Here is a 19,347-nt window from a genome sequence, read left to right on the forward strand (position 1 = left end):
CACATCTAAAGCAGGGAAGGCAAAACACTCTATGGTCCATCATTCACATTGTAATCCACTGACATTCCTCTTCAGTGCACCTCTGCCCCAGTCTGTGTAGTACAGGTACCCCCGTCGTCCACTACTGTTAATGTATGATGTACAAATTCTAACAGAAATGGGAAAATGTTTGTTTGATTTAATGTAAGAATGTGGCTTCTTTCACAGAGGTCTATTATATTTTTGTAAGCTTCCTTTCAAGTCCTAATTTTGTTACACCAACCACTTGCTTTAGCTGCAGAAATCCTTCATGCACATCCATGATTTCTCTTGCCACATTGTTATTGATCGAGCCCAGAGCTAGCACAATATGTCACCTATAACTTTTCTTATTTGCGTCATTAAGCCCCACAGAGAGTTCATTAAAGATGCACTGTGTGAGACAGACTGAAAACATGTCCTCCACCGCGGGGGGCCCAGGAGACACGGCCAACTCAGCTCTGCCCAATACATGAACGGCACCACACAGCACAGTGCAGACAGCATGGGCACCAGCTAAATATAACAGTCTCACTTTTATGACCTTCACCACATATGGGCCAGTAGGTCTGCCATAGCAAAACAACAGATTTCTGTACATGTATCTGTTAAAATACAATAGACCCCGACTTTGTTGTTATATACAGTTTTATTTACAACTGAAAAACTCAGCAATGAAACCAACTTATGCACATCTTTCTATCTGTTTGATATAATGCATAAATTGTGTATGTACTATTGATTGCCATATATACATTAATGGCTTGCTCCATCAACATGACAACATTGACATAATTCTAAATGGTAGCACATTGTTTCAGTTTTACGATGTATAAACATATGTCCTGTTACACTGTACATTAATTAACAGTCCAGAAGGCAGATATTTAAATACCAATATTTACATTCATGCATCCATCATTTCTCTCATATACATACACGGTGGGGTATACTGTTAGCTAATAAACTGTGCATGTTCAGATACAAGCATGTGTTTTTCCAAATTTCCACAGTTTAGCCAATATCTATGCTTAACTGACAGCCATAGAGTACAGCCCACTCTGGCTGAGTACACTCATCTGCATGCACACTCACAGACAGACAGACAGACAGACACACACACACACACTCATACTCACACACACAAACACACACATACGCATGCGCACACACACAGACACAGACACACATAGAATTAATGTTAGAAAAAAAAAGCACAGCAGCGTTGAGTGATGCTCCAGTTCAGCTCAGTTGTGTTTTTCCAGCGGGGTTGTGGAGGATGCCTGTGACAGCACTGAGTCACACACATCCCCACTGAGGCCATCCTCTGTGCAACCTGATCTCCGGCTATTGGCTAAGTCTCCTGTCTCTCACCAGTCACAAGGTCAGCCCTGGGCTCATGTCCCCTGTTTCTATAGCAATGGGCTAAGCCCTTCTTGACAGATAGAAACACCCTAGATTGTTAAATCCAAAGAAAACATGGCTGAAGGCATCTAACTGACCCCGAGACTCTGAAACAACAAGATTTAACCAAATGATTTAATGATGTAATAGCATGTTTAACGTTTTTTTGTTTGTTTTTGTGTTCTTTTTCTTGGGGGGTGGGGGTTACATTGAATCAACAAATTGCAAACAGGGGCTGGCACATTGTGCTGTACAGAATTAATGTTTGGAAAATGCACATTCACATAGCACATCATAGAGACCCCTGACTCCTTAGCTGGAGTCTCAGGAAAACAGAAAAAAGCATATCAAACAGCCAGAGACAAGACAACTGATACCAAAACTCTTTGCAGAGCGTGTTTTCTGCATCAGTGTCTCAACAAACTGACAGCAGGCTTAAAGCATTGGAGCATCACAAATGAATTATATGGTTTATAAATTATTCACTTAAAAAAAACAGAGCTATCAAGAAATAAAATGAATTCATCAAGATGTTCAAGATGTGTTAAGATGTGAGTGATGTACAAGACAAGTTTTTTCCTTTGAAGTAGAAAAATAAATTTAAAGGTAGATAAGTAAATAAATAGAGCAAATAAATCAGTGAATGACTGAAATATATTACATTGAGCCTAAGTCTTCTGTGGCATTTTTGGCAGGGTAAAATAACCAAAACGTCCCATGTTGATGTCCTTGCTCCTCTTTCTTTTGTTCATGGATTTTCTTTAAATTGCATAGTCAGATGAATCCATATCTCAGAGTCAGGGCTGACACTAACATCATGCCTCTCATAAATCATCTGTCTCAAAAATGGAGAACAAAAGATGGAGAGTGTGTGGATTGGAATATAAAAAACGTTGCATTCTCTGTAAAAACTGCATGCACTATATTTATTGTGTGTGATGGGCTGTCCTGTCTGGCCGCCCACGGGACTGCAGGGCTGCTGTATTGTCTGTTGTTCCATTGCAGATGTCAACAGTGTGTGAGGTCTGGATCTGCGGCAGACTGGCAGACAGTCCCTCTCCAGCCAGCAGCCAACCAGCCTGTCAGCAACACTTGCTGTTACTAAGAACAGTAATGTTCAGCCTGCTGTGCCACTTTCAACACCATGGGGGTTTGTGGATTTTTCTCTCCGTCCTTCCTGCCTTGATTTTTTTTCCTTCCATCTTTTGCAGCTCCTCTCGAGCTGAATGGTGTCTTCAGTCTGGGCAACATGCCAAGCAAAGAGAGAAGCTTTACCTATTTGAAAACCTCGGGTAAAACCCAGATGCATTCTGGTTCAGAAGGGATTGTTGTAGTCGGGGGAAAGGTGAGAGACAGTAATTGTGATGTCACTTCCTGCTTCTACCGGGAGATAGTCTATACCACAGTGTTGTTCGTACCCATGGCCTTCTTGTTACGGATGCTCATGGCATATTCCCCACGACTTGTCCCATTCTCTTCTTTTCGTAGTGGTTTCCTGCAAACAAACATTTTCATAAAGTGAGGACAAAATTCCTTGGCAAGCAAGATGTGACATTAGCAACAGGCCATGTCATTAAACAGAGTTTCTAGACTGTTAACCTTTAGGCTGATTTGATTTCATGGGCTGCCCTGGGTGGATACGCTGGTATCAGCGATCCTTTCTAATAAGTCCAGTGTTCAAAGGTCACTTTTGCAAGGAGACAGGAGGCAAAGATACATTACAACACAGGGGATAAGGCAATTACCTTCTCTGACTGGTAGATGCAATCTTCCCTCTAAGTAATGAGTATGTGTGTGGCTGTCAAAACAACTTGGGAATAACATTGATACATAACCTCCTGTGAAATTCCCCCTCAACGCTGGTTGCGCTGTAATACTCTGTCATTTCTATGAGTATGCTCTGGTGCAAAATAAAGCTGCAACACATGATCCCCTTGCTGCTACTGGCCTGTGAAGAGCAGTATCATTCAATGCAGCCCTTTTCATGCACTCCTTGGTGCCTTTGTGGTTATTATATTTGTCCAGTGTACTGTGGCTTCTGCACCGACCCCCTCAGCTGCTCTGCCTGCTCTGGCTTATGTAACTCAGAGACAGATCTGAATACAGTTAGTACAGTCATTGTCCCACTCAACACTGTACAGTGCCTTCATTGCTACTGAGGACCCTTGAGCGACATTTTAGCTCAGTGTCTCCTCTCCTCTGAAAGCCCTGGCCGGCCAGTCCAACTTTGACAAACAGTCATTCGCAATCCAGTCCAGGACCAATCTTTTTCTCAGGCAGTGTCCAGAGAGGGGATCCTTACAGGATAATCCAATACAACAGCAGTGCAGGAAAAACTGCATTGGTTGTTAAGTTTATCTTGTTTTTTTAATTGTTTTTTTTTGTTGTTGTTGTTGTTGAAACTAAGTCAGAGAGGTGAGGTGAGAGGATATGAAACTGCCAAACAAAAAAGTTGAATTAATAAAAAGTTAAACTTAAGGTTGCTCAGTTCAGTAATCTCAGGGGTTTCAGCGTTTTCTGTTCTAGTATGACCAATAGCTTATGGCAGCTAATGTAAGCTTTGCATGGATGTGGGTGTGGAACAGAAATTGTTCATTCATTGAGTTCATTAACTGACTGATTCTTCTGTACTACATTTTGCCGTATGCCATTTCACAATTTCCATTTGTCCCCACCGTGGCCAAAGTTAAGCAAAAAATGCATTTTTTTGTGTCATTTCTTGTGATATCGCCTTACATTCTCACTTGTTCAGTTGAATCAACACCTCTGACGAGATGTCAGTAAAAAAATGTATCATGCATGCATACACTGTGAACTTGAAAACTGCAGTATCTATTACATCCCAAGCACACTGGATTGCACTATAGATCCCCCATGAGTATTTACACAGATGTTTGTTTAATTGTAAACAAAAAAAATAAATAAATAAAAATAAAAATATTTGACATTGCTCTAGAATATAACAAGACTGATAGCCCATGAATATTTCCTGGTGGTGGGATGTTAATTAGGATGTGCAGTTTTCTTGCACGTGCTCATTTCCCCCTCGCTGTCAAGTCAATTTGTCAGCTGTCTCTTCGTGGCTCCCATACACTTATGCCAATCTGACTTCATGACACCTGTTTAACAACCATCTTGTTGCTGTCAGGTTTTAAAACTGCTCCTGTCTTGGCTGTTTTTCAGCTGTCATTTCAGCGCTGTGAACCACCTCCACCCACCCCTCCACCTCCTGTTTTCATCAGAGCTCCTCAGAAACCCTGCTGAATGCAGTTTTTTGTTTGAACAAAGATATGTCAGAAAAACTGCCACCAAAGTCACTCTCATAATCTTTACTAGTTTTTAAAGACTTTTGATCTCAAAGGGGTCTAAATCGTAAACACTCTCAGTATGGCTCCTCTGTCATTTTTTAGCTATGCTAGCAACATGACTCTCAGGTTGGCAATTTCAGTTTTGTCTGTTGACTTTAGCATTTAGCTGTTCTACCATTGGCTATAAAAATAAAAGTCTTATATATATATATATATATATATATATATAAAGAATTAATTCTACTAATAGAGTCCAAAAGCAGTAAGACAGAGATTAGAGTCAGTGTTTGCTAGCAGGTCCAAGCAAATTGAAACACATGTTAAAGATTCTGCGAGTGATTTTAGACTCTAATCTTTACTTTAATTTCCACTTTAACAGCAAAACAAACAAAACATCAGTTTTCATTTGATAACCATTGCCAGCATTAGACCATTTTAACTCAGAATAAATGTTTAAATGCTGATGCCTGCTTTTAATACAAGCCGCTTAGATTATTGCAGCTCTGCTTACTGCTGTCTCGAAAAAGTCTTTAAGATAATTACAATTAATTCCATTTTTCAGTGTTCTGCAACCAGGATTTATCAGGAGTTTAAGTCCCTCTACTTATCTACAATGCCTTACGTAATCTATCCTTTCTTTTAGAAGTTTCTAAAGTGTCCCACAAGATATCTGGTGAGGCTGCTTTCTGTTTTTAAGGGCCTAAACTGCCGAACACCCTCCCCTTGGAACTGCAAACTCCCTTGGAATTTTTAGAGGGAAATTAAAGGATCTGTCTTTTGAATTTGGCTTCTAGCTAAGGTTAACTTTGCTGGTTTCACTGTTAATGTTTTATCATTCTGTGATCAGACTGTTTCTCTCTCTCTCACACTATTTTTTCCATGTTCCTTTTCATCTGATTTGTTAATGTTTTGTTAATCACTTGGTGATGTATCTTTTTATGAAAAGTGCAGCACAAATAAAGTTACTGTTATTAACTCTCCTTACTTTTCTCTTTTCTCGAGCAAAGTTGTAAACAAAACATGAGGCAGTGACTAAGACAGTGACTTCCTATGGGACCCTGTCAGCTGGGAGGGGTCGTATGGCTCAGGACACCAGGGATGTATGCTGGCCATGTAGGACAGATGCTGCTTGCTGTGTCCCTGTGGGACTCGGGGAAAGCCTCAAAAGGAAACTGTCCAGCCCCAGGGTGGAAACACATTCTGCTGCAGGGGAGATGATTGGCTGATTGGCTGCAGCTAGGGGAGTTGGGATATACTAAAGTTTTCTCTCAAGGACAGATGGCACTGTTTACAGCCAATCGGGGAATTCTTCTACTCGAAATAAACAGTCAGTGGGGTCGATATTCGTTCAACATTATGCAACGTCCTTGCAGGCCACTAATGATTTTCAGTTTGAATATGTTTGACAGGTCAGTATTTCATTTGTTATGTGGTAAAATGCTGTTTGACACTTGTGATCTATTGCCTGCTGGAAGGTGCTTCAGTCCTGTTTATTTCTCCCAGGATGTAATCTCTGCTCTGACTGACCATGTTGCTTTGGGCCACCACACAGGGCAGAGCATTGGGGCTTCAGACCGACCTCTACCCAGGCCTTCAATAATAGATGCCATGCTGTTGACACATGGCAGGTGGCAACACAACACTTCACAGGTTAGATGAATATTTCATATCAAAGCTGTGCAATCACAGCACACTTTCCTGTTTGAAGTTTGGGGAATGGATCATGGTGAAATTGGGACATGTGTTAAGCTGTTTACAATTACTCCAGCCATCTGGAAATTAGAGTAACATGCTATGGTTCAAAGAAAAAGCATTAAAAAACAGACTGTAAAAACCTGTCACAAGTTCTGATGTTGCTGGTAGAGCCATTTTGAAAATAAAGCAGATGAGATTAATAATGTATTTGTAAATAGTGGACTTTAAGCCATTTTGCCTGACAAGTATTCCCCTTTCATTGTATCCGTGGTCGGGTGTTTTTGATATACTATATTGCTCTTGGATGAGACCAGCTGTGATGTATTATCTGTCTTTGGACAAGCCTCCCAGTGCGGTAAGTGATTGGGAAAATCTAGCTTCATTAGTCAGTTGGTTTGAGTTTTGTTTGTTTTGGCTTCTTGGATGGCTGACAGCCTGGACTGCAGCATCATGTCTTTTTTGCTTTGGATGGCACAGCAACACTGAAACGCAGCGTGTGTCTGAATCCTCTTCCTTGTGCTTGCACACACCAGCCTCCCTGTGGATGCTGAATAGAATTGTATGGAAGTGGTTTTATTTTCTCTCCAGCCCCTTTGCTGCTGACAGATGACTGGCAGAAAAAGATTATAAAAAATAACAAAAGGCCAGGAGGGCTGGGACCCGCAGAGCTAGCTCCTCTGCTGTCTGTGGCGCTCAGGCCTTGGCCCTCAGCCAGCTGATTTTCACTGGGAAAGCCCGGAGCACTGAGGGGCTGGAAGGGCTATATATAACTAACTGTGTTTTTCTCACTGACAAACCCTCTCTCACATTGTTATTGACTAAGACACTCAATTACTGCCTTTGCTTGCTTTGGTAGACAACATTGTTTCTGTCTTTTTTTGCTGTGTTGTTTCCTCTCCCTTCCTCTCAGGGACGATGGATGATTAGAGCATCCATGACAAATGTTAAAGGAATGACTTTTTCCCTGGATTCCTCTCCTATTGGCTGGTGACTAATGAATGTCTAATGAGGCTAGTCTGGCTGAACCTGAGTATTCTTCCCTGCTCATTCAGAGTAGAGGGCAGCTTGGCGTGGCACAAAGTCTGCAGTCTAGAGCCCACAGAGCTTCAGGACACGACCCGCTTGCATGTATAAAAGATGTGGCCTGCGACTGAATGACTGCGCAAATTAATTCATAAATAATGACTTGGGTTTGGGGCCCGTATTGCAACAACACTTTCCTACCACTGCTGCATTAAAAAAGGTGCCCCTTGGCTACACAGGGGGCTGGAGAATTGCCATAATGAATTCCTGAGCCAACCACCCATTACTTCCGCTGCCTGACTTTGCCTATTTGTTGTTTAAAGAAAGGAGGAATAGAGTTCTGCTGAGGGAAGCCATAGTGCCATAAATATAATAGGGTCTGATGCTAAATCAATTTTAATTCACATAAATAACACACAAAAGCGGCTCCCTAATTTAGCATGTATGTATGTGCCTGTTCTCACATGGGTGTGTGAGAGTCAGTGTTTATGCCACATTTTATGGAGTGTGTAAATATGCCAAGACGATGTATATATGTATGTAAAGATGTTGTGTGTTTATGGATGGGTGCACACAAGTATCCCCTGCAAACCTCTCTCTGCGTGCATGTGCAGTGCTTTGCACGATGCAGAAGTGTGTGTGTGTGTGTTTGTTAAATTAACAAACATTAACGTGGATGTCACAGTGCATGTGTGACACCGTGCTGCCTGAATGTCATACAGAGAATTGGGTCTGGGTTGTGCTGCAGGCTAAAGCCTCACGCAGCCTTCTCTCTAATAAGCCAAATGGGGGAAAACAGTTCCCGCTGCAACAGCAGCGTCTTGGGATTCCACTGCTCGCCTCTCGCTTTCACTCTCATGAACCCAGCTGCCATTCTAGGCTGCTTTAGACACTTATGCAAATTAAAATCAACACAATATGATGAAGTAAAGGCATGATGCACCTCAATTAATTCATTTAGAATGCAGGACGTTTCTAGGTGACTCAGTGTAGTGTATCTTCCTCGTTGACATTTACAGCCCATTCCATTATCTAACCTCTGACCGCAGAGCGACCCAGAAGGGTGATGACAGGGTCAACATAGCCTCTTGCGTCACTCACACACGAAGGCAGGAGGGACAGTTCAGCGTCCCATGAGTCAGATTACACGTGATATGTTGAGTAGCCTGTGACGGTTCCTATTTCAATCTGTCATCACTTTCAAATATTTCAGAGACTCACGAGAGTGAGGTTTAACTGAAATTAAGAACAGGACAGAAAAGTGACATCCAACCTCTTGATGGCCTTGTAGCAGATGATGATGGCTGAGAGGAGGAAGACCACTGAGGCACAGCCCACCGTTCCAAGCACTATAATGTCCATCTCCATCCACCAGGGCCTCAACGAAGGCACCATGGGCTCTGCCACTTTAAAGAGAACAGAAAAGACAGAGAGAGATGTGGATGCACAGAAAGAGAAAAAATAGAAAACAAAATCAACAAGAAAATCATTTAAAAAAAAAAAAAACCTTTACTATGCTCATCACTGTCTTGAGTTTTGCTCTTGTACTCTCAGTGATTGCATTATACAACACAACAACAGAGCAGCATGGAGGTGATTTCACTCCCTGCTCTCTGAGTTGGGAAGACGTTGTGTCCTCGCCTGTTCTGTAGGTCTTAGGTTCAACGTTCAAAGATATCCAACCCGACAACATGAATCATTTAAGGTCCCATCAGCCTTCCTTACACCAGCACTCTTGTCCACACCAATTACTGTTGCAGGAACCTCCTGCTCTTTCCACATTAGATCCGTGGAGTAAGACCACTCACCAGGAATGTTGAATAACATTATGTGCATCAGCAACTTCGTGTCTGTAATGCAGAACTTTCCTCTTCTCTTTCTGCAACATTTGATGTGCTCTCACCATCTATAAATCAGTTTAGTCATGTGCACATCTATCTATCTAGCTACACGAATGCTTCTTCGTCCCAGTGTTATGCTCCTGAGAAAATACACAGCGGTGTAACAAACTTGTAGCTTCTGCATTTCCAGTTATTTTGTGTGAATGAGAGGACGGGTTTACACCATGGCAACAAATACTCCTTAATAATGCTGTAGACTGTTTTCCGACACAGCACATTTCTGTGGCGCAAATAACAAGGCACGGCTCTCCCCAGTACAGCACACCACGTCATAAGTCACTATGAATTTAAAAGCTCCTCTCAGCCAAACTTCCATTTTAATCCTGCATTTTGTCAACGGCTGTAGGATTTAATTTAGTCAGTGGTAAGGATCTACTTCACTGTGATAAAGCACGCTCCTTTGAAGGACTTCGGAAACCATTTTTAGCACACTTACTTACATTGCCAATTTTTCACTTTTTTTTTATTTCTTTAGACTTTTAGAAGATAGACACGGTCTCAGCCATTGTCCCAGTTTTTCCTGTTAGCTATGCATATTCATTGCATTTTTAAAAGAGTACAGTTTTATAGCAAAATTTCAGCTCCAACTGTTCTGCAAATTGGGCTACTAAAAGGAATTTCACAATAATTATGCGCCTGTACCGATTAAATAGAGAAGTGAAGATAAAAAAAACTCCCTTTAGGTAAATTATTCATTGTGTCGCCACGCTTTGTAAACATTTATGTGTAAAGCTGAGAGGGAATAAAAATTGGCCTGGATATCATATTTATCCTGGCATACTGCTGTTTTTGGAGGCATCAGAAGTTTCCACTCACGTGTTGGCCATTCAAAACCCCCCACCTTAGCTTACAGTCAGATGGTCCTGGCAGCATTTATGCAGTGACCAACATTCACAGAAGGGTCTTTAACTCTTGATTCATAGGTAGGTCAAATGGTAAGTCAGAGGAGGAAAAGCAGTCCATTTAAACGGACCAGATAGAAAAAAAATCACTGGACCCGGATTGATTAAAACCCTTTACACAGCTGTCTGTTGAGATGTTAATGATTAAGTACTCCTCCCTTCTGTAATATTAAGGGTTCAGGGTGAGTGATTCTAAAGAGTCACAGCAATATCTCAGAATGGCTGCATCATCAGCGACGCCTGTCCCATATTTCAGTGCTCTGTTCATTAAGGTGCTCGAGACTACATACAAATCACATCAAGTTTCAGTAACGAGGCTGGCGAATATAATATGGATAGAGCCTATCAGTGTCGGTGGGTTTACGATCTCAAAGTAGGACCAAAGAGGGACTGATCCAGGTGAAAAGTGCCGCAACAGGCAGTGGATCCACACAGGTATGTGGACTTGTGGTATACAAGCACACACACGAACACACGCACGCACATACACACACACCCTTTTTGCCGGCAGCTCAACTTCAAAACGAAGCTGGAACTACTGGGCTAGTTCATTAGCCCCTTATCTCTACCAAATTAAAGCTAATTTAATTAACTCATCTGTGTTTTAATCAGGGGTCCTCCGGGGGAAACCCTACCACTGAACCACTGAGTTTGGCAGCCCAGCAGGCATTGATTTCACAGGCAGCTGGGTACTCCCCAAGGTCAGACCCAGCATAAATTAGTCTTGTGTTCAGTTGTCAACATCCTGCTGGCTCCATCACCCACAGGGGCGCACGTGCAAAACTGCACCCATACACGGGCACTCACACAGCAATCTCAGGGGGGTTGATGGTACATTTTTCTTTTGTGCACAAAAGGAAACACTTGACGTCAAAACAATTTCTCCAGACTAGCCAGTTGCTTGGCACCTGTGTCGGGCTAGGAATGAGCTCCAACTGTGGGGTGAGAACAGACTGAGAGTAAGTGAGACAGACAGACTGACTTGGAGCGAGACAGGTGTGAAAGCCGGGAGCCTTACCTGTGGTGCCCAGTAGCCGTGGGGGAGGCGGTGGAGGCGGTGGAGGAGGAAGGGGAGGGTATCTTCGACAGTGGCATGCCAGCTGGCACTGTTCACTAACTTTCTCCGCCACAGTCCGTGAGCATGACCTCTGGAGTTCTCCCTTATGGCGAGGGAGAGAGAAAGAGAGACATTGGAATGACTGAGGCACCGTCCTTCAGTGTATTACTCAGAAGTACCATCAGCACAACACTTTGCAGCACAAATGGAGATGCTTGAACACTCAGCGGCCTCTTAGTTAACACCACTGTGGGTATCCTCTCTGCATTCTTTTCATAACGCAGCTCCAGTATTGTTGTCACCAGGGCTGCTGTGTATGTAGTACATGCAGAATAGTATCACGTCTATGGCTGCAGCCCGCTCCCTGTAAGAAACCACCCACCAACAGAGTGGGCAGCAGGCTGCCCCGAGGAGTGTGCGTGGGTGGACTTGGAAACTCAAGCAGATCACATTACACATGAACCCTGGCAACACTGTGTGCGTGTGAACAACAGCTCACCACTATCTGTAGGCAGCAGCTCGGGGCAGAGGTTAGAATACTCATCACTAACATATGCCTGCTGCAGGGAACCTAGTGGGATAACTGAATATTGTTATCATAAAAACACAGTTGGCTTCTCCATGTTCCCGCTACTAGAGAGCTGAGTGTCTGCAAAGCAGTATTTCTCATGCCTTACTGGAAACTCTACACATGCATGCCTTGTCAGTATTTCCTAAACACAGGTGTTGTCCTGCACTGGTGACCCTAACATCCTGTGTAAACACACGTTGCAATATTAACTGCAACATAATTCCTAAGTGGCTTATAAAACCCTGATCACTTCCACGGTCCATCAGTAAATCAAACTCCAGTTAACATTACTGTAACCTGATGCGTAAATTGACAAGCGGCGCGCCTGATCTCGGTGCTTACCTGGCATGAGAGTAAAAACAGTGAGAGAAAGCAATGACCGAAGAAAAAAGGCCAACAACTTAAAGTAAATGGCATTAGATCTTGGACGAGCATCCCTCTTGTGCTGTTCTCGAAGATACTAGGCAGCGTTTCCAACAAGCGGATGCGGTATACATAGGCTTGGACAGTTTGGGAAATAACCATCCACCCTGTCCAGTTCAGCGGCGATATCTGTGACAAGCGTCTCCAGAAATAGTTTATGCCACAATCATCTTCCCTTTGAAATCCCGTTTTCGATAGCATAGGACAGGCGAGCCGGTGGGATGAGTAGCAAATCTCGAAAATTCACATCTCGAAAGTAGTTTTTTTCTTACTGGCACTCAGATAGCGACCTGAATCACGCCGCTACTCCGCGCAATGTGAGGGCGGTAGATGGCCCGTACCTTACATCCCTCCTCGGCTGCAAGCATGAGTGCAAATGGGCCACTCAAGCCATCGAAGTTGAAGAGAGGAAAAAAAACGAACAGAGAGAGATCCTCAGGAATATCGTGCAGCAGGATTCCTCGCAATTGGATCACACATCCCCTCAACTTATCTAGGCTGAATACTGGATGAGCGAGTCCGGAGGGCAGAGCCGAGGGTTAAACTGATGCGTCCCCCTCTGTGCCAAAATACAGCGGGCTGTTTTATACGGGAGCATCACCGCCGCGCACTTGATGCAGCGCTCACATCAGCTCAGTCCTGACAGCGTGTGCTCAAACAAATTCACCCTCCGCTTCTCAAAAAGTCCCCCCCTCCCTCCCTCACCCGCCTCCCACCCCTTCCACTGCCGCCCGCAAGAAACAAAACACAGTGGGGAACGGGATGATGGAGGTAATGTCAGCCGGGATTTGTTTGTTTTTGTTTATGTTTTATATATATATTTATATATATGTGTGTGTGTGTGTGTGTGTGTATAGTGGTAGATGCAGAAAGTATAAGCCCACAATGCGTGGAGGCGAGTCCGTAAGGATGACGCGTACTAGACCGAATTTAAGTCAAGTGGAGAGAGAGAGATAAAGAGAGAGGGAGACAGAGTGCAAGACGCCTACCGACTGAAAACATTGCCATACCCATGTTTGATGTGCTGTGTGCCTGCTAGAACACTCCATGGTCCAATGTCCCACTGTAGGCTGAGGTAAACAACACTGATGTAACCTGGCATTTACGACTGATGCTCCACAACAGACAATTCTGAGATATTTATTAGATTTTCTTTTTAAACCATGGCGTCACTTTCTTTCATGACACCGTTACCTTTGACACCATATTGATAGAAGATGGCAAAGAGTCAGTGTGCGGTGGGTAGTTTTGGTAGAGCGGAGTTGCATAATGTTATTGGTGGTCTTCACTAGGCACAGTTATGAAATTACCCCACAGCCCACAGTCATGTATGTGTTGCTGGAGAGCCAACGTGACATTCACAGTTTACTGGTATTTACTAAAACACTTAACAGTGGGAATAAAACCTTAGAGGAGGCAATATCAAAGAGTCATGTCTGGATCTGTATACTGTGTTTGTCTGAAATAATTCCTTGACAACATTACATTATTTTACAGAAAATAATTAGTTACTATATTTATAATCCCCCCCAAACCCACCCACCAACCCATTACAGTTCCACTTTTTCAGTTTTCAGTTTGTTGGAGCACCCTTGGGTTTTGCTGTTTGGACCTTTAAAGATGTTACTTTGGGATTTAGGAAATGGCAATGAACACGTTTCACTATTTTCTGCCATTTTAAAACCTTTCATCATGTATGAAAATGATCATGAGTTGCAGCCATGCACAATTTAAATTGTTTCCCCTTCTGTATTCCCCACAGGGATCTTTGTTGTTCAGCCTCAACACCATCCCTTAAGCCGTTAAAGAGCCATTACCTTGCTTCAGGGCACTTCAGCCTCATACTGAGGTGTTGGCCCTTGCAGGACAGTGTCGCTGCTCAGTGCACCAACGCGCAGCCCAGCCTGTATGTCTATTTCATTGCTTATTCATGTTTTATAAATCCACAGTCATTTGTCATCCCAAAATGACTTCTATTCCTCTGAAAGTACGGCTTGCGGTTTAAACAACAGTACTGACAGCCAATCGTGTCGCAGCTGTCTTATTCCAAATAACACAAACAGCATCTAAGCCGACTATTCAAACAAGTTTGGATTAAGATCAATGGATTCAGCATCCAGCCCTACAGCCTTTTGTTGCGGCTGAGCATTTATCACATCCCTTGCCTATCAAAAAGCTCTTCACAGTCAGTAATGGGGTGAGCTCATGCACAAGAGCTGTGGATGACTTTTAGAGTGGAAAATCCACAGCTGCTGTTAAACTGCATTTGCACGTACAATGTAGAGATTTTTCAGAGGTTTTGAAGTACACAACAAGACTGCGTTTGGCATATAGTGTGCCCAGCGGTTAAGCTCGTCCATCCTCTCCTACAGTCTGTCCCAATATCGATTATCTGACAAGAAAAAAGCACTTCATCCTCCTGGTTCCTTCCTGCTGCCTCAGTCTGCCACAACATACATCACATCCCCTTTAAAGTCAGATAAGAAAACCTCTTAATAAGATTACTGTGGTCTTTCAGTGTTATTATTCATGTCAATATACTTAATCAGCACCCCTGCAAACAAACAGAGCCCAAAAATATTAAATCAGACAACAAGAGATTTTTAAATCCTGCCATTTAAGGAATATTAATGTCTATAGAAAATAAACTCAACTGCATTTACTTTTACTGTCTGTGTATTTCTGCCTGATTGTAACAGTCCAGTTTATCTGTAAGGTAGTGGAGATAGTTTGCCATCTAGTGGGAAAGTCTGGCAACACATGGCACTAAGATGCTATTTATACAGTAAATATATTAACAGATTTCATCTGTTAATATATTATATAATATGATACATTACTTTTTTGAAAGTGTTATCTGCATAACAAAACAAGTGAAACTATTGAAAAGTACATTTATTTTAAAATGAACATTTCATGTCTATGGAATATGAGGCATGTGCTCTATTATCTGAAATGGGATTTTTTTTTAATGTATTGTACTAATATTTCTTCTCGATTTACTGTAAACTTGTTTTATATGGGTACATATTTGTGTAACTTTTTATCCAGAACAAAGAGAACAAAGCATGGAAACCAAAAGGAGAATATGGGCGAATACACTTTCCTCCACATTCTTTAAGGAAAATGTCCATCACATACTTCCATCACATATACGACATAAGTCTGTAGCATAACGTTTATGACTGGGAAAATCCGTCATAATTTTAGTCATTTGTTTACTGCAGCAAACCAGGAATTTCACAGAGATACACGTTGTGTTCTAACATGACTTCTGTTATGAATGCAAAAGACACTATCTTACTGAATACTAGAACATTAGAATAAGAAGCATTTATCTCCCATGCTGCTCCTGAGTGTGGAGTTATTTGTTTTTGACGTGATGTGTGATTTAGACACAACTTAAATTCTTTCGATCTAGTCAGCCAAAGCCTGTCCATTTCCTGGAATTTGTAGAGATGTGCTGTGTGACTCAGAGTGACAATCCTCCAGCCGTATTTCTACGTTTAGTTCTGATTTCCAGTTATTCTGACCTATAGACGATTGTTATCTTTATCGATTGGTAAACCTTGTTACTGTATGAAGCTTTCCATTTTTTATTTCCTACATTCGTTGCTCTTGAATGTGTTTCTCGTGCTGCTCTTTTCTCTCCCCTGCGGATCAATATGGTGTTTCCTTACATGTATTGTAGCTATTTTTGAACAAAACAGTAACAGAGTGCTTACTATAGAAAGTTCCACTAATGTATCGTAGACAGCTTCTGGGGAGGAGCTGGTACAGACAGAGTCAAGTTCCAATTGTATTAGACTTCCACTGGGCTCCTGCTAAATAGATTTCTGTTACAGAATACAAACATGGCGAGGAAAGATGTTTCAGTAGTTTCGAACATCACCGTGCATTACTGCAGACCCCAAACACTTCATATTCTGCAACCTATTCTCAGTTCAATTTGCATGTGCACCAGTGATATGGAAGTCAGGTACATGTCTTTGGTGCACACGTGCAACAATTAAAGTAAGACTTGCATGTTGGTTTGTCTGTTCGTGTTAGATGGATTGATGGTGTGCTCAGGCAGACTTGATTAATGCAGGTAGGTAAATAGATTAGAAAAATAGAAATTTTAAAAAAACACATAAATAAGCTCAACTCCAAATATCTGAAATGATCGCATCCCATCCACCTGTCTTGGCACAAGGACAGCGACACATTGTGGGATTTATGGATGCCTCTATGCTTCCCCTTTCTCGCCCTTGCTTCAAAAGCACAGGAGTGGTGACAGGCCAGGGGAGGGGAGCCCCATTGTTAATTGGTCTTTTCAGCTGAACAGAGAGGTGAAGGGAAGAAGAGGAAAGGAGGACAATAGGGTCCCATTGCCTCTCCAGAACAAGAGGGATGCACCGCCTAAAAAGATAGACCGGTCAGAGCACATATAGACCTGCAGAGCTCTCCTCAGACAACCCCAGCTGAATGAATGAGGCAATCCATCATGTAGCCTGCAGCTCACTCTGAATAAATGGCCTGTAGCCTTGATATAGACTGGAGAATTTTTCAAACATTCTTCTGTCCTGGTGCTAGATTGGTCTATGCTTTAAGGGCAGCATAGTGCACAAGCATGAGGTGTTACTTACCAGACAAACTGTTTCCTCACATCTTACTCCACTGCTGCTGCGGTTCAATGGAACGATAGGTACTCTTTTTCCACTTCAATAAGGGGATGAAGCTCAATTAGCATTTCACAAGTCCCCCTTTCCTCCTCCATTGCAACCTTCCCCGCGGAGCCCATGCTTTCTCTGGGGATTGTCCTGTTTTGGGCCCTTGTTGCCGTTGGCAGGGTGACAGTATTCGAGTGTGCAAACTTGTGCTATTGTCCGCGGGCCAGAGGGAGCCATGGAGACCCCATAATATGACACAGGAAAATGTTTGCTGATGGCAATTCTATGGGCTTTGTCCGACTCTTTCTCCTTCATGACGACTCGATTTAAGTCTCTAAATGTTTGACTACAAATGCAGGAGTGCTATCCAGCTCCTTTCCCTTTGTCCCGCGAGGTTTGAATGAGTAATTCAGCCTTTGTGTCGCTCGATTGAGGGGGCAAACAGAAAGACAAGATTCTTGAGCGTTCAAGCCCCTTTCCATGGTTATGCACTCTTTAGACACCCCCCCCCCCCCCCCCACCAAATCCTACAGCTGACATCACTCTTGGGGAGGGTATGAGGGGTATCTACGTTACAAACTTAAGATTGCCAGTTCCATAATAAAGTTAGAATGTGCGCATATTTGAGCACAAATTGCACTCAATTTTATTGTCGGACACTGATCTTAGGGGAGGTTTGGCCAACGCGCGGACATCACCGTGTAGGAATAATATCGCATCCCCTCAGCAGCTTTTTCCAGATCCCCATGGCAACAATTTGCAATGGTGAAGAATCCGATACCAGGGCGCTTGGAGGCTGATTGTGGTGCATTGTGAGGGGCCTGGGGTCGCTGATTGGTTCAAGGAAAGCACCATAACTACAAGGAGTTTATATTCATTCAACTTGTTGAAGTGCTCCCTACTGCAGCGGAGAGGAGTCGGTTCTTGGACTGTTGTTGAGAAAGTCTGGACTCATCAGACAGTGGTGAGTAAAGGGTCATTACACATTATCACTTTTAATTAAGGCTTGATTGCAGAGTTGTTAAAACAGAGAGCAATGCGCACTTGCGCAAAGACTAAATTCGTTTTCTAATTTCCCTTTAGACCTCGATGGTGGACTACAATTTCTAAGATGGACTGATTCGACCAGAATCTTTGCAAAAATGGCAAATGCGGACAGTGAGGTGAAGACTTTGCTGAATTTTGTTAATTTGGCATCCAGCGATATCAAAGCGGCCTTGGACAAGTCTGCTCCGTGCAGGCGCTCCGTGGATCACAGGAAATATCTACAGAAACAACTCAAGCGTTTCTCCCAGAAGTACTCCAGAATCCCAAGGTGCCACACGCACAGATCTGCTGAGTATGAGTGCACCAAACCGGCTGGGACTGTTCACCAGGGTGTGAAGGTCGCAGAGAAGGCCAGTACGGATGCTCAAGGTGTGGAGAGTGTGGGCAGCGCTGTGGAGCAGGTGCCTATGAGGAAACGGCAGCTACCGGCCTCCTTTTGGGAGGAACCGAAGCTGACCCAAACCAAGTGGGAGCACTCACATGTAGGATTGAGAAAGAACCACGCAGGCACATCTGAGGGCGGCGAAAGCGAAAAGAAGAAAAGGAGTTATGATGATGACGCAAGGGCCACTCTGTCTGTGTCCAGTCGACGCAGCTCTGCGGACAAAGACTCGCTGAAATTGGACCTGAACTCTCACCACTGTGCGAGTGTGTGCGGCTGCTGCCCCTTCCAGTACCACGGACACCAGGTCCTCCACAGTCACATTGTTGTCCCCCACCCGCCCCTCGGGCTGTGGAGCAAAGCTGTAGGGACAGCGATAGACAGACCTGAGCATCCTTATGGACAGAGGATTCACACGCACGTTGTGGTCAAACCCATACCGACCAAACCCACCGTCCAGTCACCGATCTTCAGTGTGTTTGGGTTCATTTAATTAATTTACTAATGGACCAGTCACACACAAAAGGTGTAAAAAAAACACAAACTAATTATTTTCAGTTCGTGTTCTAGGCAGCCAACTCTTCCTCTTTCGAAATTTGTACGCGAGACACTTTCTCAAGCACTTAATGGGACGCTTCATCTATTTTTATTGTTTACATCTAAGGGACTGAGTTGCACTTGCAGAATAACTTCATCGTGTTCACTTTCATGCCAATCTGATGCCTCCAAGTGTCTGAAAACTTAAAGTAAGTTAAAAGCTTTCTACTTTTAGGTTTCTACAGAGAAGGACTCTTATTTTGTAATTACCAAAAGTCACGCAGATGAATGAAAGCATCCTGTTTTAGTCTTGTCTTTCAACTATGAGAATAGAATGTGGGACATAGATTGCTTTTTCTTTGTCAAAGTAATGTTTGATAGGCACATTTGAAACAATGTTTTTTTTTAATTGTCAAATAAATGATTC

The 19,347-nt window shown here is 43.0% G+C and overlaps 2 protein-coding genes across 2 annotated transcripts; one reads left to right on the top strand and one right to left on the bottom strand.

Moving 5' to 3' along the window:
• Window positions 1-660: 660 nt before the first annotated feature.
• Window positions 661-12,979, bottom strand: prima1 (proline rich membrane anchor 1). Its single transcript, XM_046413556.1, has 4 exons — window positions 12,222-12,979; window positions 11,270-11,411; window positions 8,722-8,854; window positions 661-2,917 (listed from the first exon to the last, which is right to left on the bottom strand). Exons 1-4 carry the CDS (start codon window positions 12,501-12,503, stop codon window positions 2,818-2,820), a joined length of 657 nt encoding a protein of 218 aa, XP_046269512.1. The 5' UTR covers window positions 12,504-12,979; the 3' UTR covers window positions 661-2,817.
• A 4,528-nt stretch (window positions 12,980-17,507) lies between these two features.
• Window positions 17,508-19,324, top strand: LOC124072278 (protein FAM181A-like). Its single transcript, XM_046413555.1, has 2 exons — window positions 17,508-17,918; window positions 18,038-19,324. Exon 2 carries the CDS (start codon window positions 18,097-18,099, stop codon window positions 18,874-18,876), a length of 780 nt encoding a protein of 259 aa, XP_046269511.1. The 5' UTR covers window positions 17,508-17,918; window positions 18,038-18,096; the 3' UTR covers window positions 18,877-19,324.
• The last annotated feature ends 23 nt before the right edge of the window (window positions 19,325-19,347 follow it).

This window comes from Scatophagus argus, chromosome 15 (genome assembly GCF_020382885.2).
Source record: "Scatophagus argus isolate fScaArg1 chromosome 15, fScaArg1.pri, whole genome shotgun sequence".
Taxonomy (NCBI): Eukaryota; Metazoa; Chordata; class Actinopteri; family Scatophagidae; genus Scatophagus; species Scatophagus argus.

Excerpts from the sequence above, each read along its gene's own strand:
- prima1 (XM_046413556.1), bottom strand. The coding sequence starts at position 12,503 with ATGCTATCGAAAACGGGATTTCAAAGGGAAGATGATTGTGGCATAAAC. Across the intron at positions 11,412-12,221 it reads TGTTTTTACTCTCATGCCAG|GGAGAACTCCAGAGGTCATG; the intron begins GTAAGCACCGAG and ends CCTCGCCATAAG. Across the intron at positions 8,855-11,269 it reads ACGGCTACTGGGCACCACAG|TGGCAGAGCCCATGGTGCCT; the intron begins GTAAGGCTCCCG and ends TTCTCTTTAAAG.
- LOC124072278 (XM_046413555.1), top strand. The coding sequence starts at position 18,097 with ATGGCAAATGCGGACAGTGAGGTGAAGACTTTGCTGAATTTTGTTAAT.